A 24,900-nucleotide genomic window follows, 5' to 3' on the forward strand; every position below is an offset into this window, starting at 1 on the left:
ACAAGCTTCCTGAAAGTTTATATTTGGGTTAAAGCTAGACTTTACAAGCTTGAAAAACATTTTCCAATGCCTGTTGCATCTGTTGACTTCATGTTTGCCAAGAGCAAATGGGTTAAACAGACAAAGAAAAAGTATTTTTCTCTCCTTCCCATGTGCTTGACAGAGCATGACTTTTATTACAATTTCCATGCTAGTCTGTTTTGTGCCTCTTTATTCCCAAAAAAAATGTATGCAGTAAGTTGCATGTTAACACACTGTCTGTGAGGATGTTGAAATGAGTAAAGGTGGTTCACATTTTGTTTACTTTGTCGAAGCTGAGGTGCGTGGTAGCAAGTCTGGCCACATCTTTGCTGGAGCTAGCTGCCAAAAAGTGAAAAATGGAATTTGGATGGAAGCTCTGTGCTTGCTCACCCTCTTTAGTTCCCTCCCTCTCTTCTTTCTCTCTCTTTGCCCCGCCTCCTCCCCACCCCCATCTGCCTTGCCGTTACTAACTCTCGAGGGATTTTCAGGGAGTTCACTCTGACAGTAATTATTTCAAAACTGTTTGTCAATTAGTCCGGGTTAGATTAAATCCCGAAGGTTTAAAAGCAGCACTTACAACAAGGTGCAGAATCCTATCTGCATGAAGTTATGATAATGTCCTCATTGAAAACTAAACAGATTTTGCATGTTGAACTGACAATTGAGGATGAGAGCACCAATACAAGTTAGGTTCTTTAAAGCAAAACTAACTTGACAATAGATTCAACAGATAGCATCACAAATAAGCAGGCCTTCAGCACTCCACCATCACCCCCTCTCCCCACGCCCCGCCCCCCCCCCCCCCCCCCCGCCTCCATTCCCAGATACAACTGATCTCAGAGACCAAGAAAAATTAGTTAAATTGACTCGCATTGCTCCCAGTGCAAGGACAGTCATGTGTCAATGCACTTCTCTCACAAGAACTGTAATCAAAGTGGACAGTGGTTTTATAAAACACATTTGTCAGTGCACACACTCTAGATCTCCTTCTAAAATGTTACTGGAGTCCTACTTTGTGGAATGACCATTCTATGTGCATATCATGTTCTACCGTAGGTAACCAAACAAAACCAGTGACAGACACACGTCACACATCTCCCCATCTACATTACAAAAGTGGCTGCACTTCAAAAAGTACTTCATTGGCTGTAAGGCGCTTTGGGATGTCGCAAGGTCATGAAAGGCTCGGTATAAATACCAGTTCTCCTCTTTTTACCAGAAGATTCTTAACCCATATTTAGAGTGGGTTAGTTATATTATTAATTATACTTTTTGTCAAAGATAAACCTCTCCTGGATCATGAGCTACAACCGGCTCCTTTTGTTCCTTGAACTGACGCTGTCAGATGTTTTGCAATATTGTATGGTGCTGTGCCAGCTTCTTTGTTTTATAATTTCTTCACTCATTGAGTGGTGAATCTTTGGAATGCTCTATCCCAGAGGGCGGTGGAGGAGCAGTCATTGAGTATATTCAAGACAGAGATCAATAGATTTCTTGATATTAAAGGCATCGAGGGATATGGGGATGGTGCTGGAAAATGGCGTTGCGATAGAAGATCAACCATGATCTAGTTGAATGGTGGAGCTGGCTCAAGGGGCCGAATGGCCTACTCCTGCTCCTATGTAAATGTGGGGGGAGGGGGCAAGGTGAGAAAATGCAGCACCTTAACCAGAGAAACTATTTTTAATGGACTATACGGAGGCATAGGAATAATAAAGAGGTAATGTTGAACTTGTACAAGATCTGAGTTGGACTGTAGTTGCAGTATTGTGTGCAGTTTACGCACCCCGTTATAATAAGGATCTAATAGCAAAATAAAAAGTGTAGCGTAGACGAGTGTTACCAATGATAATGGGTTATAATTACGAAGTTATGGTACTTTTACTCTATAATTAATATGATTGATTGATGACCTGAGAGAAGTGTTCCAGATTCTGAAAGATTATGACGACATAAACAATGACAGACTAGTGAGATAACAAGAGGGCGCCAATATTATGATCGCAAAAAGAATTGAAGGTGAAATTTGGAAAGAAATCTTCGTACTGAGGCTGAAATGTTCTGTAATTCTGTATAGATTATGCCGAAAGTTTTTACAATTACAAAATGTATTTTGTAGATCTATGTTTGGAACAGATGTGAAGTATGTGATATGATCCTAGGAGTGTGTTGCAGTGGTGTTGGTCTCCATCAGCAAGAGATTTGTTCATCGCAGTGCAGCAACAACTTGCATTTATATGGCGTCTTTAATGTAGTAAAATGTCCCAAGGCACTTCACAGGAACATTATCAGATAAAATCTGACACTGAGCCATTTGAGATGTTAAGACAGGTGACCAAAAGCCTAGCCAAAAAGATAAGTTTTAAGGAGCGTCTTAAAGGAGGAGAGAGAGGAATAAGGAGGAAATTCCAGAGCTTAGGTGTGCTGTCTGCTATTTCAGTGCTATGTGGGGAACGTTGGGTAATTCAGCTGTAGAATTTTTTAAAGAAGTTATATGAACAGTTAAAGCTGAGCTAATCTAGTGACTTTGTGCTTAAAAAGACCTTGTGATGTAGTATGTACAGCTTCTTTCCTTGGTCTGCATTGAATTTGTTCATTCCAGATGGGGTATGACAGTAACCAATGATTTTTTAATACCTTCTGGGCTGTGGGCATCGCTAGCAAGACATATAGCCTATTCCTCATTGCCTGAGAAAGTGAGGGTGGGCCGCCTTCTTGAAACTCTGCAGTCTGCGTTGTGAAAGTGCTCCCACAGAGCTTGTTAGGGTGGGGGTTAGGGCATGTTGTGATGAGGACATAAGGAATCTGCAAGGGGATATAGCTAGGTTGAGTGAGTGGGCAAAAACTTGGCAGATGGAGTTTAATGTCGGAAAGTGTGAGGTAGGAAGAATCAAAAGGCAGACTATTATTTATATGGAGAGAGACTCCAAAAAAGTGAAGTACAGAGGGATCTGGGTGTTCTTGTGCATGAAACAGAAAAAGTTAGCATGCAGGTGCAGCAAGTAATTAAGAAGGCAAATGGAATTTTGGTCTTTATTGCTAGGGGGTTGGAGTTTAAAAATAGGTAAGTCTTGCACAGTGGCGCAGTGGTTAGCACCGTAGCCTCACCGCTCCAGGGACCTGGGTTCAATTCTGGGTACTGCCTGTGCGGAGTTTGCAAGTTCTCCCTGTGACCGCGTGGGTTTTCGCCGGGTGCTCCGGTTTCCTCCCACTGCCAAAGACTTGCAGGTTGATAGGTAAATTGGCCATTATAAATTGCCCCTAGTATAGATAGGGGAATTGAGGGAAGGTGGGGATGTGGTAGGAATATGGGATTAGTGTAGGATTAGTATAAATGGGTGGTTGATGGTCGGCATAGACTCGGTGGGCCAAAGGGCCTGTTTCAGTGCTGTATCTCTAAATAAAAAAAAACTGTACAGGGTGTTGGTGAGGCCGCACCTGGAGTACTGTGTACAGTTTTGGTCCTTGTATTTAAGAAAGGATATACTGGCATTGGAGGCAGTTCAAAGGAAATTCACTAGGCTGACTCTGGGATGAAGGGGTTGACTTATCAAGAATGGCTAAACAGGTTAGGTCTTTATTCATTAGAGTTTCGAAGAATGAGGGGTGTTCTTATTGAAGCTTACAAGATTCTGAGGGGGCTTAACAGGGTAGATGTTGAGAATATATTTCCACTAGTGGGGGAATCTCGAACTAGGGGGCATAGTTACAGAATAAGGGGACACTCATTTAAAACTGAGATGCGAAGGAATTTCTTCTCTCAAAGGGTAGTGAGTGTCTGGAATTTTCTACCCCAGAGAGTTGTGGAGGCGAGATCACAAAGTATTTAAAGCGGAGGTAGAGATTTTTGAAATATCGGGGTGTTGAGGGCTATGAGGAGCTGGCACGAAAGAGGAGTTGAGATCTGGGGCAGATCAGCTATGATCCTATTGAATAGCGGGGCAGGCTTGAGGGGCCGAATGGCCTACTCCTGCTCCTATTTCTTACGTTCTTATATTCCAGGATTTTGGCCTCATTGTGTCTGTAATATGTGGTTCTATTTTGGAACTTGAACACAGCTGGCCTAAGCAAGATTTCCACCCTCATTTAGAGAAATTCTCATTATTTGGTTTGCGGCCCTTTGCAGTAAGAATCCAGGGAGATCCTTCTGGAAAAGGCATAAGATCAGGTTGTTTAAATCCAGCTCAAGATGTTGAGTATTTGGCAACTTACACCACTTTTGGAAAATAATAGATATCATTGTGTAACAGTCTGGGCTCTGTTGCTTACGGAAACTGTGAATTTTCATGAACCTCAATCATATTCAAGATAGTTTTATTTTGTTGTGAATTAATCTCTTTTGAGCATCTTGTTTTAATGATTTTACAATGCTTGGAGCTGGGGGGAGGAGTTGATCAGAAATTCAAGTTCCGTTACCATGGTAGCCATGGTATTAAAGGTTGCTTTAAACAGTAACAGGTTAATAAATGGGGCGAAATGAAGAGACACTTCAATTAGCACCTCTTCATGCGCTTGGCTTGGCTCAGAGCAAGCCTGTGACTGATCCCATGCTGAGAAGGCATCTTGGACCCTTTGCATGTCTGATGAGCATAGTTGGTTCTCGGTGGGAAGCAAAAGCTGAACAGTGCTAGCGTTCAGGATGAGAAAGACCTTCAGGCAAAAAAGCCCAAAAATCTTATCTTGAGCCTTTGTATCGACATCAGAGTCACGTGAATGTGCCGTATATCTCATCCGACGGGCAGTCTTATCGGAAAGCCCAAAGGAAGGCAGCATGAATATTGCTGAAGATTTGAGAGAAGTAAGGTTGGTGATGATGAAAGCATATGTGTTGAGTCTGCCAAACTGTACAGTTGTCATGGTAACATGCTTGCTAATGACTTGCCTTTGAAAACAGCTAAGCTTTCGAGTGTCTGTAGGCGAGCTGTGCTCAATTTGTCCCTGACACTACAAAACAGTGTTTCATGAGCTTTACATATGGTCATGCTTTGTTTATTTTTAGCCAGGTACCGTGTCACCAGCTAGTTGAGACCACCACTGTTCTATGTGGCTAATCCTGCACTTGAGTTCATAGATTTAATTTGAGTTTTTGAAATTACATACTTAATGAATACAGTGTGTCTTTATGGGTGAATAGAATGTTGATCATTTGGCACCTAATATTTCCGTTGGTTGGGCTGGTTCTGATTCATTTTGTTTATGCACCCTGTTGTTTAGAGCAGTGGTTTTCAAGTCTTTGTGTGTAGAGATGCCCTTACTGACTGACATACTCCCTTTGATCCCCTAACTTCCAAATGGCAAGGTCAGTTACCCAAAAGACAAACAGCACTATCATTGCAAATATGTTGTTTTATTAATATGCAACACCAGAAAAACAAGCTAGTAACCAAAAATGTACAGATATCTGAAGACCTCTCAGAGCCAGGAATCTCAGTGTGAAAACCTCTGGTTTTGTAAACTCAAGCTCGGGGTGGTATCTAGTGCAATTAGTGTAAAGTTCATACATTTTGGCTTGCCTGAACCTGCGGTTCCTCTCGTACTGAGCAGGATTATTATTGCAACAACACATCGTCAGTATGACTGGGCTTTGCATACTGCACTTTGATCTAGTACACTGCGATTTGCCGCTCTGACCCTTGTCAGTGGGCGATCTGCAATTTTTGACCTTGGAAAACCTTACATTCATGTTCATTTGGGGACTTTGCACATAGACTACAAAAACACAACTAGGAAAATGCATTGCATTAAGGACAGACTTTTTTTTGAATTGTAGAAAAATGTTCAATTTAAATTTAATTATAGCAAACATAAAATAATGATACATGGTAAAAATTGGTCTTGATGGCCTTGCAACTAGCATCCAGCCACAGTTTAGGATTAATGGCTGAAGCAGTAAATGGAATGGTGATTATTTTCCTACCTCCTCCCATTCTCAGTCCTTCAGAATGATGACAAACCTGCTTTCACAAAATGTATGGGACAATAGACACTTCTCTCTGGACAATCTATGGTTTACTAAATGTGTAAATCTTTGCTGCAACACAAGAGCTCAGACTTTTACTTTGCAATCCAAGTATTAAAGACCAGGCATGTTAAGGTAATGTTTGAACCTGTTTCGAAACACCCAACACCTTGCAAAGTCATTCTTAAAAGCAAGTATTCTTCATCAAATTCAATCTCAATGCATTACAATTTGACTTTTGCATATCTATAAATGTATTTTTTGGTGTGTTAATCCTTATTTACTGGAAGGGAACATATTTGTTCAAGGTTCCACAATTGGCAGGTGATATCACACATGCAACACTGATTTTGCCATGCACAGTGTTAATGTGTCATTGTTTGGCTCAGTGACTTACTGTCATTGCCATGTAGCTGTAACGTTGTGCCAGTTACTACCCAGCACTGCTCTGCACTAGGGCCAGCAATTTTCCAAGATTATATTTGGGCTACGAGAAAGCAGATGTTCTGATCTTCAAATCTCTTGTGTAGAAGCAAGCTTCGTGTAACAGTCCTGGGATTTTAACACATCTACTTAGAAGGAAGATTGTTGTGTAACATTGAGATTGAATGCCTGCCCAGTGGCCACAAAGCATGCATTTAACCTAAGTTGCAAGTTTTGGATTATGGAAATATTGCAACTGCGCAATGACAGACTATCAGGATAGCTTAAATAAAAACAAGAAATGCTGGAAATACTCAGCCGGTCTGGCAGCATCTGTGGAGAAAGAAGCAGAGTTAACATTACAGGCCAGTGACCTTCCATCAGAATTAGTACAATACATCCACCGGTTTCCCATTATTCACATCACATGTTACTTCTTCAAAGAACTCCAATAAATTGGTTAAACATGATTTCCCTTTCACAAAACCCTCTCTATCTACTCTGGTGATCCCAAGGTTTTGGATTCCCCCACAAGCAAAAACATTTTCTCTAAGTCTACCCTATAAATCTTCTAATCAAAAGTGATTTAACTCTGATGGACAGACCTGGGTTGCTAATGGTATTAAAAATTTACTAATTCTTGTGTTCTTGTATAGCACTGCCTTTTACAGTAAAATTTGCTTAGTGTGGCTGCTGATTGAAAATTATCACCCCCTCCTAAATTATTCTAAATAAAACCCATCTTTGAAAATTTGAAATTATATTTTCTTTCGACGGTAAGCAACAAGCTCACTGAGTGTGATTGTGATTAATAGGTGCAGTTGGTGTGAAAGAATTGATGGATGTCTGTAGTATGGTTAAATTTGCCATCTTTGTTTCTCTGCATTCACTTCAACCCTTAGTCAAGTGCTCGCATGCATCTTAAAGGCATTCATTGCTAGCTGAAGTAAATTAAATTGATAGATCACTGGTATATCACTACATTTATAACAACATGGCAATTGTGGGCACCTTTCCTTCAGAAAAATGTTGTGTTGTAAGGATGGTTCTTGGACTTCGGCTCATAAAATGTGAGGCGAGACATAGAAGAGAGCTTTTTTTTTTAGATTAGAGATACAGCACTGAAACAGGCCCTTCGGCCCACCGAGTCTGTGCCGAACATCAACCACCCATTTATACTAATCCTACACTAATCCCATATTCCTACCAAACATCCCCACCTGTCCCTATATTTCCCTACCACCTACCTACACTAGTGACAATTTATAATGGCCAATTTACCTATCAACCTGCAAGTCTTTTGGCTTGTGGGAGGAAACCGGAGCTCCCGGAGAAAACCCACGCAAACACAGGGAGAACTTGCAAACTCCACACAGGCAGTACCTGGAATCGAACCCGGGTCCCTGGAGCTGTGAGGCTGCGGTGCTAACCACTGCGCTATTGGTAGAAAAAAATTGAGGGGGCAGTATCCAGGTCTTTAAAAAGATGAAAGATTGGAAATGAAGATGGAAGAAGATTTAGTTTAGATTAGCCATGTAGAACTCGACACAAGAGAAGAATGAATAAACTTCAAGTCAGATTCGAGATCAGAAGCATAATTTTTCCTTGCTGGCTATGTGGAGTAGATTCCTAGTAAGAGTAACCAAAATGCCAATGAATACATTTAAGAAAAAATAAAATTGGCTAATTATCTGGTTAGGAATGAGATTGAAGGTTAGGGTGTCGAGTTTCCATTTGTTTGCACCAATATCAGTACAGAATTTATTGAATTAGTACTAAGATCGGGGAATTTTAAACGTAAGTTACATCCAAAACCTTTCATGTTGGTGTTTTCCGCTAGTTTTTCCACTGATTGGAGATTCAATTTGTCATCCACAAAACTGGCCAGGCCCCCAGTCCGGGATTGAGATTCTGCCAATTGTGCTGCTAGGGAAGGCTTTTCAAATTAGGCTTATTTTCTTAGACACACGAGCACTAGCAGGCATGTTTTAAAAAAAAATGTCATATCAAACAGTATTTAATTTGCTAAGGAACTGACCAGTGTCTACCAATGAAAGTAGTATAGCTTTTAAGAGGTTTCTAGTGATTTTAAATCAGGTTATTCACAAGTGGAGGACTGGAAACTCTTACTAAAAATGCTTAGTTGTTGTGATAAATCCATTATCAGCTGTATTAATAAAGTTGTGCCAGGTTGCCACTCTTAAATACATCAAGGAATACTTTTTAATGGAAAGTTTAAAAAAAAAGTTAGATTTTGGCGGCGCAGTGGTTAGCACCGCAGCCTCAGAACTCCAGCGACCTGGGTTTGATTCTGGGTACTGCCTGTGCAGAGTTAGCAAGTTCTCCCTGTGACCGCGTGGGTTTCCGCCGGGTGCTCCGGTTTCCTCCCACAGCCAAAGACTTGCAGGTTGATAGGTAAATTGGCCATTATAAATTGCCTCTAGTATAGGTAGGTGGTAGGAGAATTGAGGGAAGGTGAGGATGTGGTAGGGAATATGGGATTAATGTTGGATTTGTATAAATGGGTGGTTGATGGTCGGCACAGACTTGGTGGGCCGAAGGGCCTGTTTCAGTGCTGTATCTCTCTATGACTGTATGACTCTTATTACGCTTTTGCTATGCAAATGATTTTTAATTAGAAACCTAAACTCTAACCTAACTAGCGCACATTTAGATGCAGTTTCCCAATAATGCCCAAAGTTCTGTCCCTATAAGTTTAATTACAAACAGAAATGATTAAGTATCATGTAGAGCAGGATGGTTTCTAAGCAGAGAAAACATTTTTTTTGCTGTAGTGATTTGAAGCTACTGAATGGCTTGCTAGGCCATTTCAGAGTGCAGTTAAGAGTCCGCCACATTGCTTTGGGTCTGGAGTCACGTGTAGGCCAGACTGGGTAAGGATGGCAGATTTCCTTCCCTGACAGACATAGGTGCACCAAATATTTTTAAACGACAATCTGATAGTTTCATGATCGTCATTAATGAGACTGGTATTTTGTTGCCGATTCATTAGTTAATTGAATTTAAATTTCTCCAGCTGCTATGGTGGGATTTGAATTCATGCCTCTGGAGCATTAGCCTGGGCCTCTGGATTACTAAACTAGTAACATTACCACTGAAACTAAAAACTAACCTCAGTGGGGCATAGTAGTTGTTGGGCGCTACAGATGTGTTAGAAGGGAGGAAAATGAAGCAGGCGGTTGGCACCTCATCTACTGCCTCTTGCTGGAAGTGCATGTCAGTTGTGATGACTTCCAGTATTGAACACTTGTTGTCAAGGCTGCCTTGTGTGGTATGATCTTTCCAATGGGACTGGACTCTGTAGTTAAAGCCCCATTCCACTGACTTGGGTACATAATCTAGCCAGACATTTCAGTGCGGTACTGAGGGGGTGCAGCACTATGAAAGGTGCTGTTTTTTGAACCGAGCCCCCTCTAACTTCTAAGATAGATATAAAAAAAATCCCACTGCACTATTCAAAGAGGGCCAAGAGTTTCCCCTTTGGCTACAGTGGGTGATCTGGGTGCAAATTATGTTCAAAATTATGCTAGTTTCCATAAGTGTTTTTGCCCCTCAAATTTCTGTTCAAACTTATTTGCAAAGCACCAAACGGAAAATCCCCCATAGAACGTAACTTTTAAAAATTTGCATTAGAAGTAATCCTTGATGTATTTGAATACAGTTTTATTAATACAGCCGAAAATGAGTTTATTGTAAAAACTCAAGCATTTTTAATCAGTGTGTCTGATCCACGTTTGTGTACAGTTGTCAGCTTTGCAGTAAATTAAAACAAATATTTGAAAGCTTTTAAAACATGGCTATTGGTGTCGATCACACCTAAGAGAAAAACCGCATCTTAGCTTTAAGAGCCTCGTTGAAGGGCCGCAAGTAGCGGAAACTTGCCTTGGCGATTAATTCGATCTGGGGGTGTGGCGTGGGTGGGGTTGTCTTCTCGCAGGATGTTTTTTAAACTAGCAGGAAAGATTGCGGAAACTCGATTTGCACTGGACCTTATTACATTTGAAATTCCTCGATCTTTTCTGCTGGTTTGGCCTATCTCAGATGAAATGCGTTGAAAAAGCAGCAGAACTGAGCAGAAACTCCAAGCCGAGAAGTCTTCCAGTGCTCTGACCAATACTTATCCCTCAACCAACGTGAGCAAACCAGCTGATCTGGTCATTATTTCATTGCTGTTTGTGGGATTTTGCTGTGCGTTAGTTGTCTGCTGCGTTTCCTATATTACAACAGTGACTATACTTCAATCGTATTGAATTGGCTAGGAAGTGCTACGGAACATCCTGAGGACATGAAAGGTCCTATCTGTAGGCAAGTTTGTTCGTTCTTTCAAGTTGACATTGATTTGTATTTTAATTTTCAAATACTTATTTACATCTGGCAGTTTACATCCATGTTGTCGAAGTACTTGTATGTTCTTGTTAAGCTCTGTTCCCTAGACACTGATTCCATCCCCATTCCTGGCCTCTTACTCAGGCTCAGCTAGAGGGTTTGCAGCCTCAGCATCCTGCTTGGCCCTGAGCTGAGTTTTCAACGATATTCTCTTCATCACAAAGAACGCCCATTTTACATCTGTAACATCAATGGTCTGTGCCGTTTGTGCAGCTCATCAGCCTGCTGAAATCTTCATCCATGCCGTCGTCACCTCCAGACTCCACTATTGTAATGCTCTCCTGGCCGTCTTCCTATCCTTCACACTGTGTAAACTTCAGCTCATTCAAAACTGTACTGACTGAAGTCCCGCTCATTCATTACTCCTGTCCTGGTGACCTACATTGGGTCCAAAAATATCTCAAAATTGAAACTCTCGTCCTTGTGTTTAAAGTACATTGTGGCCTATCTCTATAACCTGCTCTGTGCCTGCAACCTCTCCCAAATTCTCTGTTCTTCTGACACTGGCTTCCTTGCATCTCTTCTCCCGCCCCACATCTCAACATTGTTGGCTGTGCTTTCAGCTGCTTACATCCCATGCTCTGGAATCTGGAAGCATGCTCTCCTTCAAACTCACCTCTCTGATGAAGGTTTTGGCCACCCCTCCAACTGCCTCCCTCTTTGGCTCAGTATCCATTTTCTCCCCACGCCTCTCTGAAGTGCCTTGGATGTGTTTATCCTTGCATTAAACACGCTGTATAAATGTCGTTGCTAGCACATGCCCATTCAGCCAAGGGTCTCTTGATGAAAGCTTCGTTGTTGCCTGATTTATTATTGGCATTTTAAGAATGTCCCGCACCATTAAAACAGTGATTGTGCAATTTGATCCTAGCTTTACACGTGCCATTAATAGTTGGAAAATATTCTGTCTTGGCATGAAGTGAATCACGATGAAAGACCAAGTCTAGTACAAGATGTCATACGTGGAAACAGCAATTTGATTGTTATTGAATAAGGGAGCAGATCAGCATGGCAGTTTGTTACTCTAATGTGACACTAATTGGAAACGTTTTCTGCTTTTGTTCCTGGCCAAGTGACCAACTGTTGGGGGAGAGCTGTGTTAGATAAACTGGATCTGTCTCAGAGGGAATTCAAACCTGACTCGGGTATCGGGCTAGTCGCGACATAAACAGTGCAGAAGGACACTAACTTGCATTTTGTTCACTGAGACGGCTGCTCTATTTCCCCAGCTGCCTGTAATGGCTTTGTAATGAAGTGTGTTCACTGGCAGTACTTTTCTCTCCATTGTAAATCATTTCCTGCGCTATATGATATCTCTAACGTGAGCAAGGGCCATTACTTTTAGGCCAAGGGTTCAGTTTATGCATGGACATTCATTAAGAAGCTCTTCGAGTCGGGTCATGTCCACAATACTTATTACTTCTCCAATCTCTATAATTTGACCCATTTTCTTTATTCAAGGGGCTATCTTTCTGTAATGGATTGTAATCTAGTCTCATTTCCTTCGCCAAAACATGGGTCAGCTATGTTGATAAAGGCGTTAATTCACTGCTGTCGTCTTATCAATGGAAAAAAATAGTCTGCCTTGTGATTTTCTCATAGTGCTGTGAGATTGTTTTTATGCACACCTCAGATGCAACATTTAATTGTTAATTTAAAAATGTAGTATCCTCCCCTTTTTAAACTTCCCTATCTTGGTCTCCTGGTCCAGAGGGAGTGAGTAGGAGACCTATGCTATAACCTCTGCCAATGCTGCTGATGACTGATTGGAAATCTTCCCTGTTTCAATTCACGGAAGACTATATTGCTAATATTTCTCTTAGATTTTGATTGCTGGCAGGCTGGTGACTGTTTTAAAGTGGTTGCTGGGCTCAGAGAGTGTATATGTAGGGTATGTTAATTTACATTGCTGGCTAGTTTGCAGGCTCTCACTTCGAAGGTAGGTGTGTCATCTCTGTCTAGATAGACTGCCTATTAAGTGTGCGATTCAAAGTCCATCATCTATTAAAGAGAGTTAATATTGATTACTGGTCTGTCAGAAGGAGATGCAACTTGGGGCCCAGTATAGAGGCTCTCCTCTTGACTCTCCACTTTGCCAGGCCATTTTAGGGGAATGCAAGAGGTGCCATGTATTATTTCTGATAATCCCGTAAAGGGTTTCAGTCGTGACGTATTGTAGTACGCTCACCTAGTGGGTTCACGTCCCACTCCGCAGACTTGAGCACAGAATCTGGGCTGATACTCCCAAAGGGGTGAGATGTTATATGCCCCTTCAGATGACTAAAAGATTCCATGGAATTATTCGAAGAAGAGCAGAGGAGTTTAATATTATCCCTCGGGAGCAGGGAATGCAAGTCTTTATTTTGTTTCTACATCAGTATCATGGTGGGGTTATTGTTCACATGGGTTACGCTAACTTCCAGATTAGTTTGAGCATAAAGCCATGCTTCGGATCATTGGGATCCTGTACTTGCCTCTTGAAGAAATCCTTTGTGTTGAGTATTAGAAAAACTATGTGGAGAGCACCTGAGCCATGATCTTGAGCCAGATGCTCAAAAGTGGCTGGACTGACTCTCTCGATGTGAGAAAGTGTCTGACCTCTGCTAACTTGTTCCTCTGACAGCACAGCTGAGATCAGAAACTTGGGGTGTGAGGAGTTACAGAAGGAAACCTGTTAACCCTCCCTATATACTGAGCACAGATCTTGTCTTTTGTTAACATCTGTGAGGAAACTTGAAGAGTAGCTGTTTTCGTTAAAGGTCTTTGGAGTGCAAAATTTTAATTTTAAACATAAGTGGAGAATTTCACCGTCTTGGGGGGGAAATACCAAACTTTGTGAATGAGTTTTGTGAAGCTAAGGGATAACTAATAGGTTGGGGTATACCTCAGTACTTCACTTAGCAAGTCTTTTATAGCAATTGCCTGCCTCTTCCCATCTTTGCTCCCCAAATTGCAGTATTTTCAAAGGGCAGCCATAATGTTGCTTAGCCTTTTTTCACATATTGTATTTCTTGGTTTTTCAGAGTTTATTAACTTTGGCTATGGCCTTGTGTTTTGCAGATGCATTTGTGAACAGCCAAGAGTGGACTCTTAGCCGATCTGTGCCAGAACTCAAAGTGGTGAGTACTGTCACCAGCACGTTCAAATAAGGACATGGGCATGATTCCAACGAAAATAATCTTCTTGAAAGGTTCAGATGATTTCATGAATGCTATGTGTGAACCTTGACTTTTTATTTTGTCGTTTGAATCCTTTGATGAGATTATTTTTGTTATTTCTTTTTTTCCATCTTTGCAGAAGGTGGCTACATATGCTGCAGTACAGCATGAGAAAGGTGAACTCTGCTACCCAGTCAAAGTGACAATTCCTAATGTATTTGGTCAGTGAGTGTTGGTAGACTACGCCATCATAAATGCATCAGTGCCGAGCCTGAGTTTGCCCTTGTCCAGTGTTCAGACAAATGCATGTTCTAACAGGGCTCTTTGAAGCATGATCTGAGAAACTCACCCTGGCTTTTTCTACCCTTTGCCTTCTTCCCTGTCAGTCAGAGGACACTGGCTCACTGCTGCCGTCGTTGAGATCCGACTGTGAATTGAACCACTTTTGGTCCACCTAGGTATTGAAGAATGACCTCACTTTGTTCTGATTTCTGTTGCAGATACTGACTGGCCTGCTAGGTGTTTCCAGCATTCTATCAATTCAGAGCGATTCTATTATGCAATTGTCTTTTCCGCTTAATACATCTGATCTATATGTGCGGTGTGTCAACATAATCACCCTAACTTATAGTGTATGATTTTAATTTAAAAACTACTGCTGTAACAGCAGAATTATCAGCATTTTCCACATTGAGTATAAAATTGCTCAGTTATCCATTACAAGAATAACGCTTTTGTGAAAAAAATGTCTTTCCAAAATGCAGAATTTTGTGAGGTGCCTACAACTTCTGTTAATTAAATAAGCAGGGTTATGGAAGAGGTTTCTCCATAACCTGAGTTTTGCAAAAAAAAACCAAATGTTTTCATTTTCGTGTGTAACAGAAAAAGATTGAATTTTGCAAAAGAACAACTCGAGTGAAATTTCTGCCCAACTCCTTCCATCCTGTTGCATCCCAGTGCAGATATTGGTCAGGCATCTCCTGTATCAACTACCCCCCCCAGTACAACAAGCATTCAGATGCCTTCTGTATGCTAGGGTACTTTGATATGTTTTTATTTTGAGACCCCAGGAGTGCAGTGTTCAAGTGCAATGGCTGAGTGCTGCTCTCCCCCTTTTTTTTAATACACATTGTGTGTTGGAAGTGATAGCTGAAGAGTCAATTATTTGCTGCATCTATGACCATCATTCTTGAGACCCATGAAAGGTCCCAGATGCCATTAGACGTGCAGAATTCATGGCCTTTATATACGATGAGCCGGTTGTCACTTACCGCTCCATCCACTCCCTGCACTCCTACCTGCTCCCCCTGGCAGGTTGTGAGAAGCCAGAGCTTCCCTCATCCTCCTTCCCTGCCTCACCTCCCCTTTTTGTCTCTGTCTCTCCTTCTCTCTCTGTTTCCGCACTCTCTGTCTCTCCTCTCTGGCTCGCTTGCGCTCTGGCTCACTCGCTCGGTCTCACTTTCTTTGGCTCGCTCACTCGCTCTGTCTCTGTCTTGCATTCTCTTTCTGTCTCTATCTCGGTTGAGGCACATAGCAGCGATGCCTTTAAAGGGAGGCTTAATAAGTACATGAGGGAGAAAGGAATAGAAGGCTATGCTGATAGGGAGGGAGAAGGAATAGGAGGAAGTGGTGCTCGAGTGAGATGTGAGGTGGCTTGTGTAGAGTGAAGGAAATCTTCCACAAATTGACTTTCTCCAGTTCTGAAATCACTGTATATGGTTTTCCAAAAGTTCACTCCCTCCTGATTCAGTATTTTTATTGTATGGTTTCCACCCCTGTGCTGGCATTTAGTTCACTGGCTGTATACTTCCAAAGTCTTCAGCATTCATGAGTAGTTGTTTAGTTACTGTGACAAGGAAGTCTGGTTGGCATCAGTGTTGCACAGGACATTATTTAAGATAAGTGCTTATGGAGTTTATCCCTTCTAACGCAGCTGTTTACTAAACAACCTTGTAATACCACTCTACCTAGTCACATAATGGTGTAAATCTCAGTTGCTTATCTCTTTTATAAAAAAACACCTCTTTGCCATCACGTAGCATATTGAGAACAATAAGAAACATTTAACTTCCATAGCATTGTGTTAATTTATTGCAGCTCTGAAATATTTTCCTGCTCCTTCCTCCAAAATAAAGACATTGTGATTTATCAGCATTGATAGAGGATACACAATGAAGTGCTGGGAGACAGATGATTCTTCTTGCTCTCCTAGTTTATCACCAGTGAGTTATAAATGTCTTCTTCACAGGAAGAATCAGCAGCGCTTCATTGCGCATTTCTTGCATCACTTTTGCTGCATTGCCAATCTCACACAGTTTTACATTTTGGAATAAGACGTATTGCTTGATTATTCTCCTGCAACTTTACACTTTTAAACTTTGGGAGAGGTTCTGTGGTGGATCTGATGGCTCAGAGAGAACAGCAGCATGTTTTGTAACAAACTAATTCCACATACTGGTAGCCAATGCTCAATATTGTTCACAGCTCCACATACCTTACAGATTGACTCCAATGACATGCATGTCATTAGAAGTAACTCTGTCATCTAATTATCCAATAATAATTTTTAAAAAGTTAATGCAATGTTGACTTTTATTTCAAGGGAATGAGAATACAAATGGGTACAAGTTATATTGCAGTTATTTAAGGCTCTGGTTAGATCCCGTTTAGGGTACTGGGTTCAGTTCTGGGCACTGGACCTGGAGGGGATGCAGCGCAGATTCACCAGAATGATATTGAGACTAAAGGCGTTAAATTATGAGGATAGGTTGCATCACGTAGAGAAGATTAAGCACATGGGAATATGATATTATTGCTATCACGGAGACAGGGTTGAGGGACGGGCAGGACTGACGGTTCAGTATTCCAGGGTATAGAATCTGGAGGCGTGGTGGGGGTGGGGGGTGTGTAAAAGAGGAGGTGATATTGCACTATTGATCAAGGAGTCGATTACTGCAGTAAGGAGGGATGCTATCTTAGAAGGTTCCTCAAATGAGACGATATGGATACAACAAAAAAATAAAAAGGGGGCAATCACTTTATTGGAACTGTATACTACAGGCCTGCAAACAGTCAGGGAGAGATAGAGGAGCAGATATGTAGACAAATCTCAGAGAGTTGTAAAATTAATAGGGTACTAATAGTAGGGGATTTCAACTTCCCCAATATTAACTGGGATAGTTTTAGTGCAAAAGTCTTAAAGGGGGCAGAATTCTTAAAGTGCATCCAGGAGAACATTTTGAGCCAGTATGTAGCAAGTCCTAGAAGAGAAGGGGTGGTACCAAGACCTAATCTTGGGGAAAGAAGCTGGGCAAGTGGTAGCAGTGTCAGTGGGAGAGCATTTCGGGGATAGTGACCATAACTCTGTAAGATTTAAGGTAGTTATGGAAAAGGACAAAGATGGACTGGAAATAAAAGGTACTGAATTGGGGGAAGGCCGATTTCAATATGATAAAACAGAATCAGGCCAAAGTGGACTGGGAGCAGCTACTTGTAGGAAAGTCTACATCAGACCAGTGGGAGTCATTCAAAGAGGAAATAGTGAGAGTTCAGGGCCAACATGTTCCCGTAAAGATGAAGGGTAGGACCAACAAGTCCAGGAAACCCTGGATGTCAAGGGATGTAGAGGATTGGATCAGGAAAAAAGGAGGCTTATGGCAGATTCAGAGTGCTGAAAACAGCAGAGGCCCCAGAGGAGTATAGAAAGTGTAGGGGAGTACTTAAAAAAGCAATTAGGAGAGCGAAGAGGGGACGTGAAAAAATGCTGGCGGGCAAGATAAAGGAAAATCCCAAGGCATTTTGTAAGTATATTAAGAACAAGAAGATAACAAGGGAAAGAGTAGGGCCCATTGGGGACCAAAGTGGCAATCTGTGTGTGGAGCCGGAATATATAGGCGAGGTTTTAAATTATTACTTTTCATCTGTGTTCACTATGGAGAAGGACGATGTAGGTGTAGAGATCAGGGAGGGGGATTGTGATATACTTGAACATATTAGCATTGAAAGGGCGGAGGTATTAGTGGTTTTAGCGGGCTTAAAAATGGATAAATCCCCAGGGCCAGATGAGATGTATCCCAGGCTGTTATGTGAGGCAAGGGAGGAGATAGCAGGGGCTCTGACACAAATTTTCAAATCCTCTTAGGTCACAGGTGAGGTACCAGAGGATTGGAGGACAGCAAATGTGGTACTGTTGTTCAAGAAGGGAGCAGGGATAAACTAGGTAATTACAGGAAGGTGAGTCTGGTATCAGTGGTAGGGAAACTATTGGAAAAAATTCTGAGGGACAGGATTAATCTCCACTTGGAGAGGCAGGGATTAATCAAGGATAGTCAGCAGGAGGAGGTGACTAGGTGTGCAGATGAGGGTAAAGCAGTTGATGTAGTCTTCGTGGACTTCAGTAAGGCTTTTGATAAGGTCCCACATGGGAGATTGGTCAAGAAGGTAAAAACCCAGGCGATCTATGGTAATTTGGCAAATTGGATCCAAAGTTGGCCTAGTGGCAGGAGGCAGAGGGCGATGGTTGAGGGTTGTTTTTGCGATTGGAAGCCTGTGACTAGTGGTGTACCGCAGGGATTGGTGCTGGGACCAATGCTGTTTGTAGTGTGAATTAATGATTTAGACGTGAATATAGGAGGTATGATCAGTAAATTCGCAGGTGACACGAAAATTGGTGGTGTCATAAATAGTGAGAAGGAAAGATTTAGATTACAGGACGATATAGATGGGCTGGTTAGATGGACAGACCAGTGGCAAATGGAGTTTAATCCTGAGAAGTGTGAGGTGATGCATTTTGGGAGGACCGACAAGGCAAGGGAATATACAGTGGATGGGTAGGACTCTAGGCAGTAGAGAGGGTCAGAGGGACCTTTGTGTACTTGTCCATAGATCACTGAAAGCAGCAGCACAGGTAGATAAGGTGGTTAGGAAGGCAAATGGGATACTTACCTTTATTAGCTCAGGTATAGAATATAAGAGCAGGGAGGTTATGATGGAGTGTATAAAACGCTAGTTAGGCCACAGCTGGAGTACTGTGTACAGTTCTGGTCGCCACACTATAGGAAGGATGTGATTGCACTGGAGAGGGTGCAGAGCAGATTCAGCAGGATGTTGCCTGGGCTGGAGCATTTCAGCTATGAAAGAGAGACTGGATAGGCTGGGGTTGTTTTCCTTAGAGCAGAGAAGGCTGAGAGGGGACATGATTGAGATATACAAAATTATGAGGGGCATTGATAAGTTAGATCGGAAGAAACATTTTCCCTTCGCGTAGGGGTCAATAACCAGGGGGCATAGATTTAAGGTAAGGGGCAGGAGGTTTAGAGGGGATTTGAGGGGAAAAAAATTCAATTAGAGGGTGGTTGGAATCTAGAACGCACTGCCTGAAGGGGTGGCAGAGGCAGGAACCCTCTCAACATTTAAGTAGTATTTAGATGAGCACTTGAAACACCATAGCATACAAGACTACGGGCCAAGTGCTGGAAAATGGGATGAGAATAGGTGCTTGATGGCCGGCACAGACACGATGGGCCAAAGGGCCTGTTTCTGTGCTGTATAACCATATGACTCTATGATCTAATTGAGATATTTAAAATGATTAAAGGATTTGATAGGGTAGATAGAGAGAAACTATTTCCTCTGGCGTGGCGTAATCTTAAAATTAGAGCATGGCCGATCAGGGATGATGTCAGGAAGCACTTGTTCACAAGTGGAAATCTGGAACTCTCTTCCACAAAAAGCAGTTGAGGCTGAGAATCAATTAAAATTCAAAAACTGAGGTTGAAAGATGTTTGTCAGACAAGGGTATTAAGGGATATGGAATCAAGATGAGTAAACGGAATTGAGGTACAGATTTGCCTTGATCTGATTGAATGGTGGAACAGGCTTAAGGGGCTGACTGGACTATTCCTGTTCCTAATACCACAGCTATTGTAAGCATTAGGACCCTCCTCAGCAGTGCTCTGTACCTCCAGAGGCAAGAGCAAGAGGCAGCCAACAGCCACATTTGCAGCAGATCTTCCCTTTTGATTCTGGACACGAGCCTGTGCAGATCAGCAATAATAATAATAATGCTGGCCAGGGGAAACCTTGGTTCAAGACCAGGGAAGGTCCACATCCAGAATGGAAAAGTTTGTGAATGTGATGTTTGTGACTTTAGAGCATGCCTAAATCTTGTCTCTGTATGTCCCGTTGTTCCAGAACTTGGTACTGGTGTCAACTGTGTGTCAGTGGTTAGCATTCTCACCTCTCAACGCCCACTCCAGAGACTTGAGCACCGTATCTGCGCTGATGCTCCAGTGCAGTACCAAAGGAATGCTGCACTGTCGGCGGTGCCGTCTTTCAGATGAGATGTTAAACTGTCTGTCCTCTCAGGTGGATGTAAAAGATCCTATGGCACTATTTCAACGAAGAGCAGGGGAGTTATCTCTGGCCAATATTTATCTCTCAACCAACATCACAAAAACAGATTATCTGGTCATGATCACATGGAATCTTGCTGTTTGCAAATTGGCTACCACGTTTCCAACATTACAACAATGATTATACTTTAGAAGTTCTTCATTGACTGGAAGGTACTTTGAGTTGTCCTGAGGTCATGGGTACTGGCAAACATTGAAGGACTGTTTCCTTTAGCAACAACTCCATATTATAAACACAGTATATAAGGAGATGGGTGGGTAAAGAAGGGACTTGTACACATTGTACAAAATAACAGCTATTTGTGTTATAGACAGCAGACAAGGGAGCGGTGCATCTCATTACTCAGTCTTGTAATCACTTGCAGACTTGGGCATGAACTGCCTCTAATTCACTCCTGCCTTCTTGTTCAATGTATTATCAAGCTGTTGATCAACTGAAGACCTAGTCTCTTGTTTGAATTAATAAACTCAGATTATTCTCTCACTCTGCCCTTTGCCATTGCATCATAGTTATCCTTGATTGAGAAGGTGGGTTGAACTTACAGGGGGTGGCATTACTCCTTGATCAATTCGTTGCACATGGCCCTTCGGTGATGAGGGCAGGAATGTATCAGTCTTGTTCCTCCAGAAAGCAGACTGAGCTGAGCTTTAAACCCCACATCCTATCTGTCACCAAGGTGGCTTATTTCCACCTTGACATCATTGCCCCACCCCCGCAGTTAGTACATTCCCTGCTGGAATTTCATCTTCCTCCGTAGACTCTAATTTGTCCAATACTCGATGTATTTAATTCAAATCTGCAAATTACCCCACTGCCTTGCACATCCAGGTTTTGCAACCTCTTCCAGATCCATTAGCCCTCTGACTGCTTGGCTTGTTCGATTCTGGCCTTCTGCTCATCCCTCCCGACACCCCAACATTGGTGATAGAGCCTTTAATTGCATTGGTTCTCTGGAACTCGCTCCCTCGAGCTCTTTATCTCTCCATCTTCAAACATTTTATCAAAACCCATCTCTTGAGCTAAGTTTTGCTCCTCATTTCCTTGTATCTCCTTTGCTCGTGCTCATTCTCAGTTGTCATCTACAACATGCTGTGCGACTGTTTTTAATGCTAAAGGAGCGAAGTAATTTTAATTTTCTTGTTAGCCTCTCATCCCCAGAGAAGAACCCAAAGTAATATTTTCATCTGAAACTAGAACTCATTCTTTTTCTGCATCGTTTGTGTTACCAGTGCTTCCATTTTTTTGTTAAATTTTTTTGAGGACTTGGATTTTAAAACTGAAAAGGCTCCCATAGATGCTGGAATTCTCTTTTTTTAAAAAGAGGTCATCAGAAGGTCTTCTGGACTGAGCTTGTAAACAACAGTTACTGGAAGAATCAAGGAGTGCAAAAAACAAGCCCTTACTGGAAGTCACCTGTCTTCAGATAATTACTCAGCAGTTTTTTTTTAACTTGGGGAAAGATGTTTACAAAGAAGTGACAGGTTAAGATTTATAAGGGTCAGGAGGCTTGACTGTTGTGACATTGCTTTTGGTTTTGCTTTGGACAGTGAGTTGGGTGTGTGGACAGTGTTAAGACAATTGGAGAAAACTTGCCAAGGGAGTAAACCCCAACTCAGCTTGTTCCATCGCTTTAAAAAAACCTGCAAACTTTTCCATCTCTTTAAGAAGCGCGTTGAAGCAAGTATAAGAAACTGCCTGAAACCCTGTTGCTGCATTTTTCCTGGAAAGCTTGCCCGAATGGATCTTCAATGTTGCCAGACAAGAACTATTCGAGGAAGATCCCAATGACAGCCATCTACACGTACTTGTGACGCCAAACCAAAACAAAGGACATCTGACCTCTTCCCTTATCTTTTTTTTTCAAGAATTTGCAAGTATCTGGCCAAAGTATTTTTTTTGTCTTTTTTTTGTAATAGAAGTCTAAGGTGTAAATTTCTTTGTTTTTTCAGTTAACCGGTATATGTGTGTGTGAGGGGCCTAAAGTAAAAAGGGAACTTTTATATTTCAATCTGTGTGTTCATACTTTGCTTCATTACTGATTATGCCCTGTTTTATAATAAATTGATAATTTTGTTGTTTATTTTTTTAAAAACCTGGTTGATGTATTTTATTCTGGGATAAAAATAGAGTTTATGATTGACCGTATTGCTAACTGGGTAAACATTTAAATATATGTGACCTGTGGAGAAGTGGAACTAGTAAAACACTGCACTCCTCCTGCCTCGATCATAACATTTGTCAGAGATTTTCTCTTTCTCCTTTACTCACGCTATTGGGTCCTGCTCTCATCTGCTCAAACTGTTCACTATTCCAGGATCATCTTGGAATGCAAAGATAACTCCCGGCTTCTTTTCTGTCTTCTTAAATCCCTCTCCCCTCCACTCTCACCACCAGCAATAGGTGCGAGGAGCTCATGGACTTGTCAGTAAGATCGAGACCATCTGATCAACTTCCTCTGTCACGTCCCTCTTTTCCACTAGTCCACCTGGCCAAACTTTTGATAGTGCTCCCCTCTGCCCTAGCCCTGAACTCGCAGTTTTTTCTAGTTTCTCTCCTATCTCCTTCATGCCTTCACTGACCTCATCTTGACTGCCTACTGCTGAAATATTTATAGATGCTTCTGTCATTTCCAAATTCAAGTACTGCAGTGCTTTCCTTACTGGAATTTCGTCTTCCTCTCTCCATCGACTCCAATTTGTTCCAAGACTCAATGTATTCAGTTCAAATCCTTGTTCTTATCTACAGATTCCTCCACTGCCTTGCACATCCAAGTTTTCACTAAACTGCTAATCAACCAACTTCCCCTCCTGGTCCCCATGTAGCTGATATTCTCGTCAGCTGTTGTCCCTCTCACCTTAAAATCTGCCGTCAACACCTCTCCTCAAAAAAAGGGAACCCTTGACCCCATCCCCCCCTTGCAAGCTACCGTCCCATCACCAACCTCCCTTTCCTCTCCAAAGTCCTTGAACGTGTTGTTGCCTCACAAATCCATGCCCATCTTTCCTGGGACTCCATGTTGGAATTCCTCCAATCAGGTTTTCACCCCTGCAACAGTACGGAAACAGCTTTCATCAAAGTCGCAGATTACATCCTGTGTGACTGTGACTATTTCTCGACCTATCTGCAGCCTTTGACATAGTTGACCACACCATCCTCCTCCAACACCTCTCCACTGTTGTCCAGCTGGGTGGGACTACTCTCACCTGGTTCTATTCTATCTAATCGTAGCCAGAGCATCACCTGCAATGGCTTCCCTTCCTGCTCCATACTGTAACCTCTGGTGTTCTCCAGGGATCTATCCTTCGTTTGATCATCTTCTCCACATCAGGTTGGCCTGTCATGGACCTCCACTTCTGTCCATCCTGTGCTGTCCTTACACATTCTGCTTAGGTCAGCTGCATCCAGTCCATTATATCTATCATCCATTTTCTTCTCTGCTTCCCTCTCTTCTGTTTTCCATCGATCTTTCCTTCCAATAATTGTCTCTGTGTACTTTCTGCTCTAATGATGTGACTGATGTATCTTTCTCTCGTTGATGTTATGCACTCCTTTCTCCAGCCATTTCCAGCACTTCCTCATTAGTCTTTCCGTCTGTGTAGGATATGCGGAATGTCCTTCGATATGTCCTCATCTCGAATGCATTCAGCTTATCCAATAGCCTCTTTGTTGTCCATGTCTCCAAGGCATATAACATAGATGACAAAATGAGCACCTCAACAGTCTGTTCATAAGATTTAGGGTCAGATTTTTTGATGTTAACAAGTCCTTCATTCTGACAAAACAGATCTTGGCTATCACAATTCTCCTTTGGATCTCACAATCTTCAGCCAGAAGTGCCGAGTGGATGATCCATCTCAGCCTCCTCCTGAAGTCCCCAGCATCACAGACACCAGTCTTTAGCCAATCCAGTTCACTCCGCGTGATATCAAGAAACGACTGAAGGCACTGGATACTGCAAAGGCTATGGGTCCTGACAACATTCCGGCAATAGTACTGAAGACTTGTGCTCCAGAACTTGCCGCGCCCCTAGCCAAGCTGTTCCAGTACAACTGCAACACTGGCATCTACTCGGCAATGTGGAAAATTGCCAAGGTATGTCCTGTGCACAAAAAGCAGAACAAATCCAACATGGCCAATTCCCGCCCCATCAGTCTACTCCTGATCATCAGCAAAACGAGGGAAGGTGTCGTCGACAGTGCTATCAAGGGACACTTGCTCAGCAATAACCTGCTCACTGATGCTCTGTTTGGTTTCCGCCAGGGCCACTCAGCTCCTGATGTCATTACAACCTTGGTCCAAACATGGACAAAAGAGTTGAACTGTGAGGTGAGGTGAAAGTGACTGCCTTTGACATCAAGGCAGCATTTGACTGAGTATGGCATCAAGGAGCCCTAGCAAAACTGGAGTCAATGGGAATCGGGGAAAACTCTCCACTGGTTGGAGTCATACTTAGCACAAAGGAAGATGGTTGTGGTTGTTGGATGTCAATCATCTCAGCTCCAGAACATCACTGCAGGA

General features: G+C 42.2%; 1 protein-coding gene across 4 annotated transcripts in view; it reads left to right on the forward strand.

The window, feature by feature from the left end:
* The window catches only part of agap1 (ArfGAP with GTPase domain, ankyrin repeat and PH domain 1), a 727,575-nt gene that overhangs the window by 289,197 nt on the left and 413,478 nt on the right, over positions 1-24,900 (forward strand). For all 4 annotated transcript variants that reach the window (XM_068035975.1, XM_068035972.1, XM_068035973.1 and 1 more), the window contains exon 2: positions 13,871-13,929. In XM_068035975.1, coding sequence (XP_067892076.1) covers positions 13,871-13,929 — 59 coding nt within the window. The remainder of the gene's footprint in view (positions 1-13,870; positions 13,930-24,900) is intronic.

The sequence above is a fragment of the Heterodontus francisci genome, chromosome 7 (genome assembly GCF_036365525.1).
Source record: "Heterodontus francisci isolate sHetFra1 chromosome 7, sHetFra1.hap1, whole genome shotgun sequence".
Lineage (NCBI taxonomy): Eukaryota > Metazoa > Chordata > Chondrichthyes > Heterodontiformes > Heterodontidae > Heterodontus > Heterodontus francisci.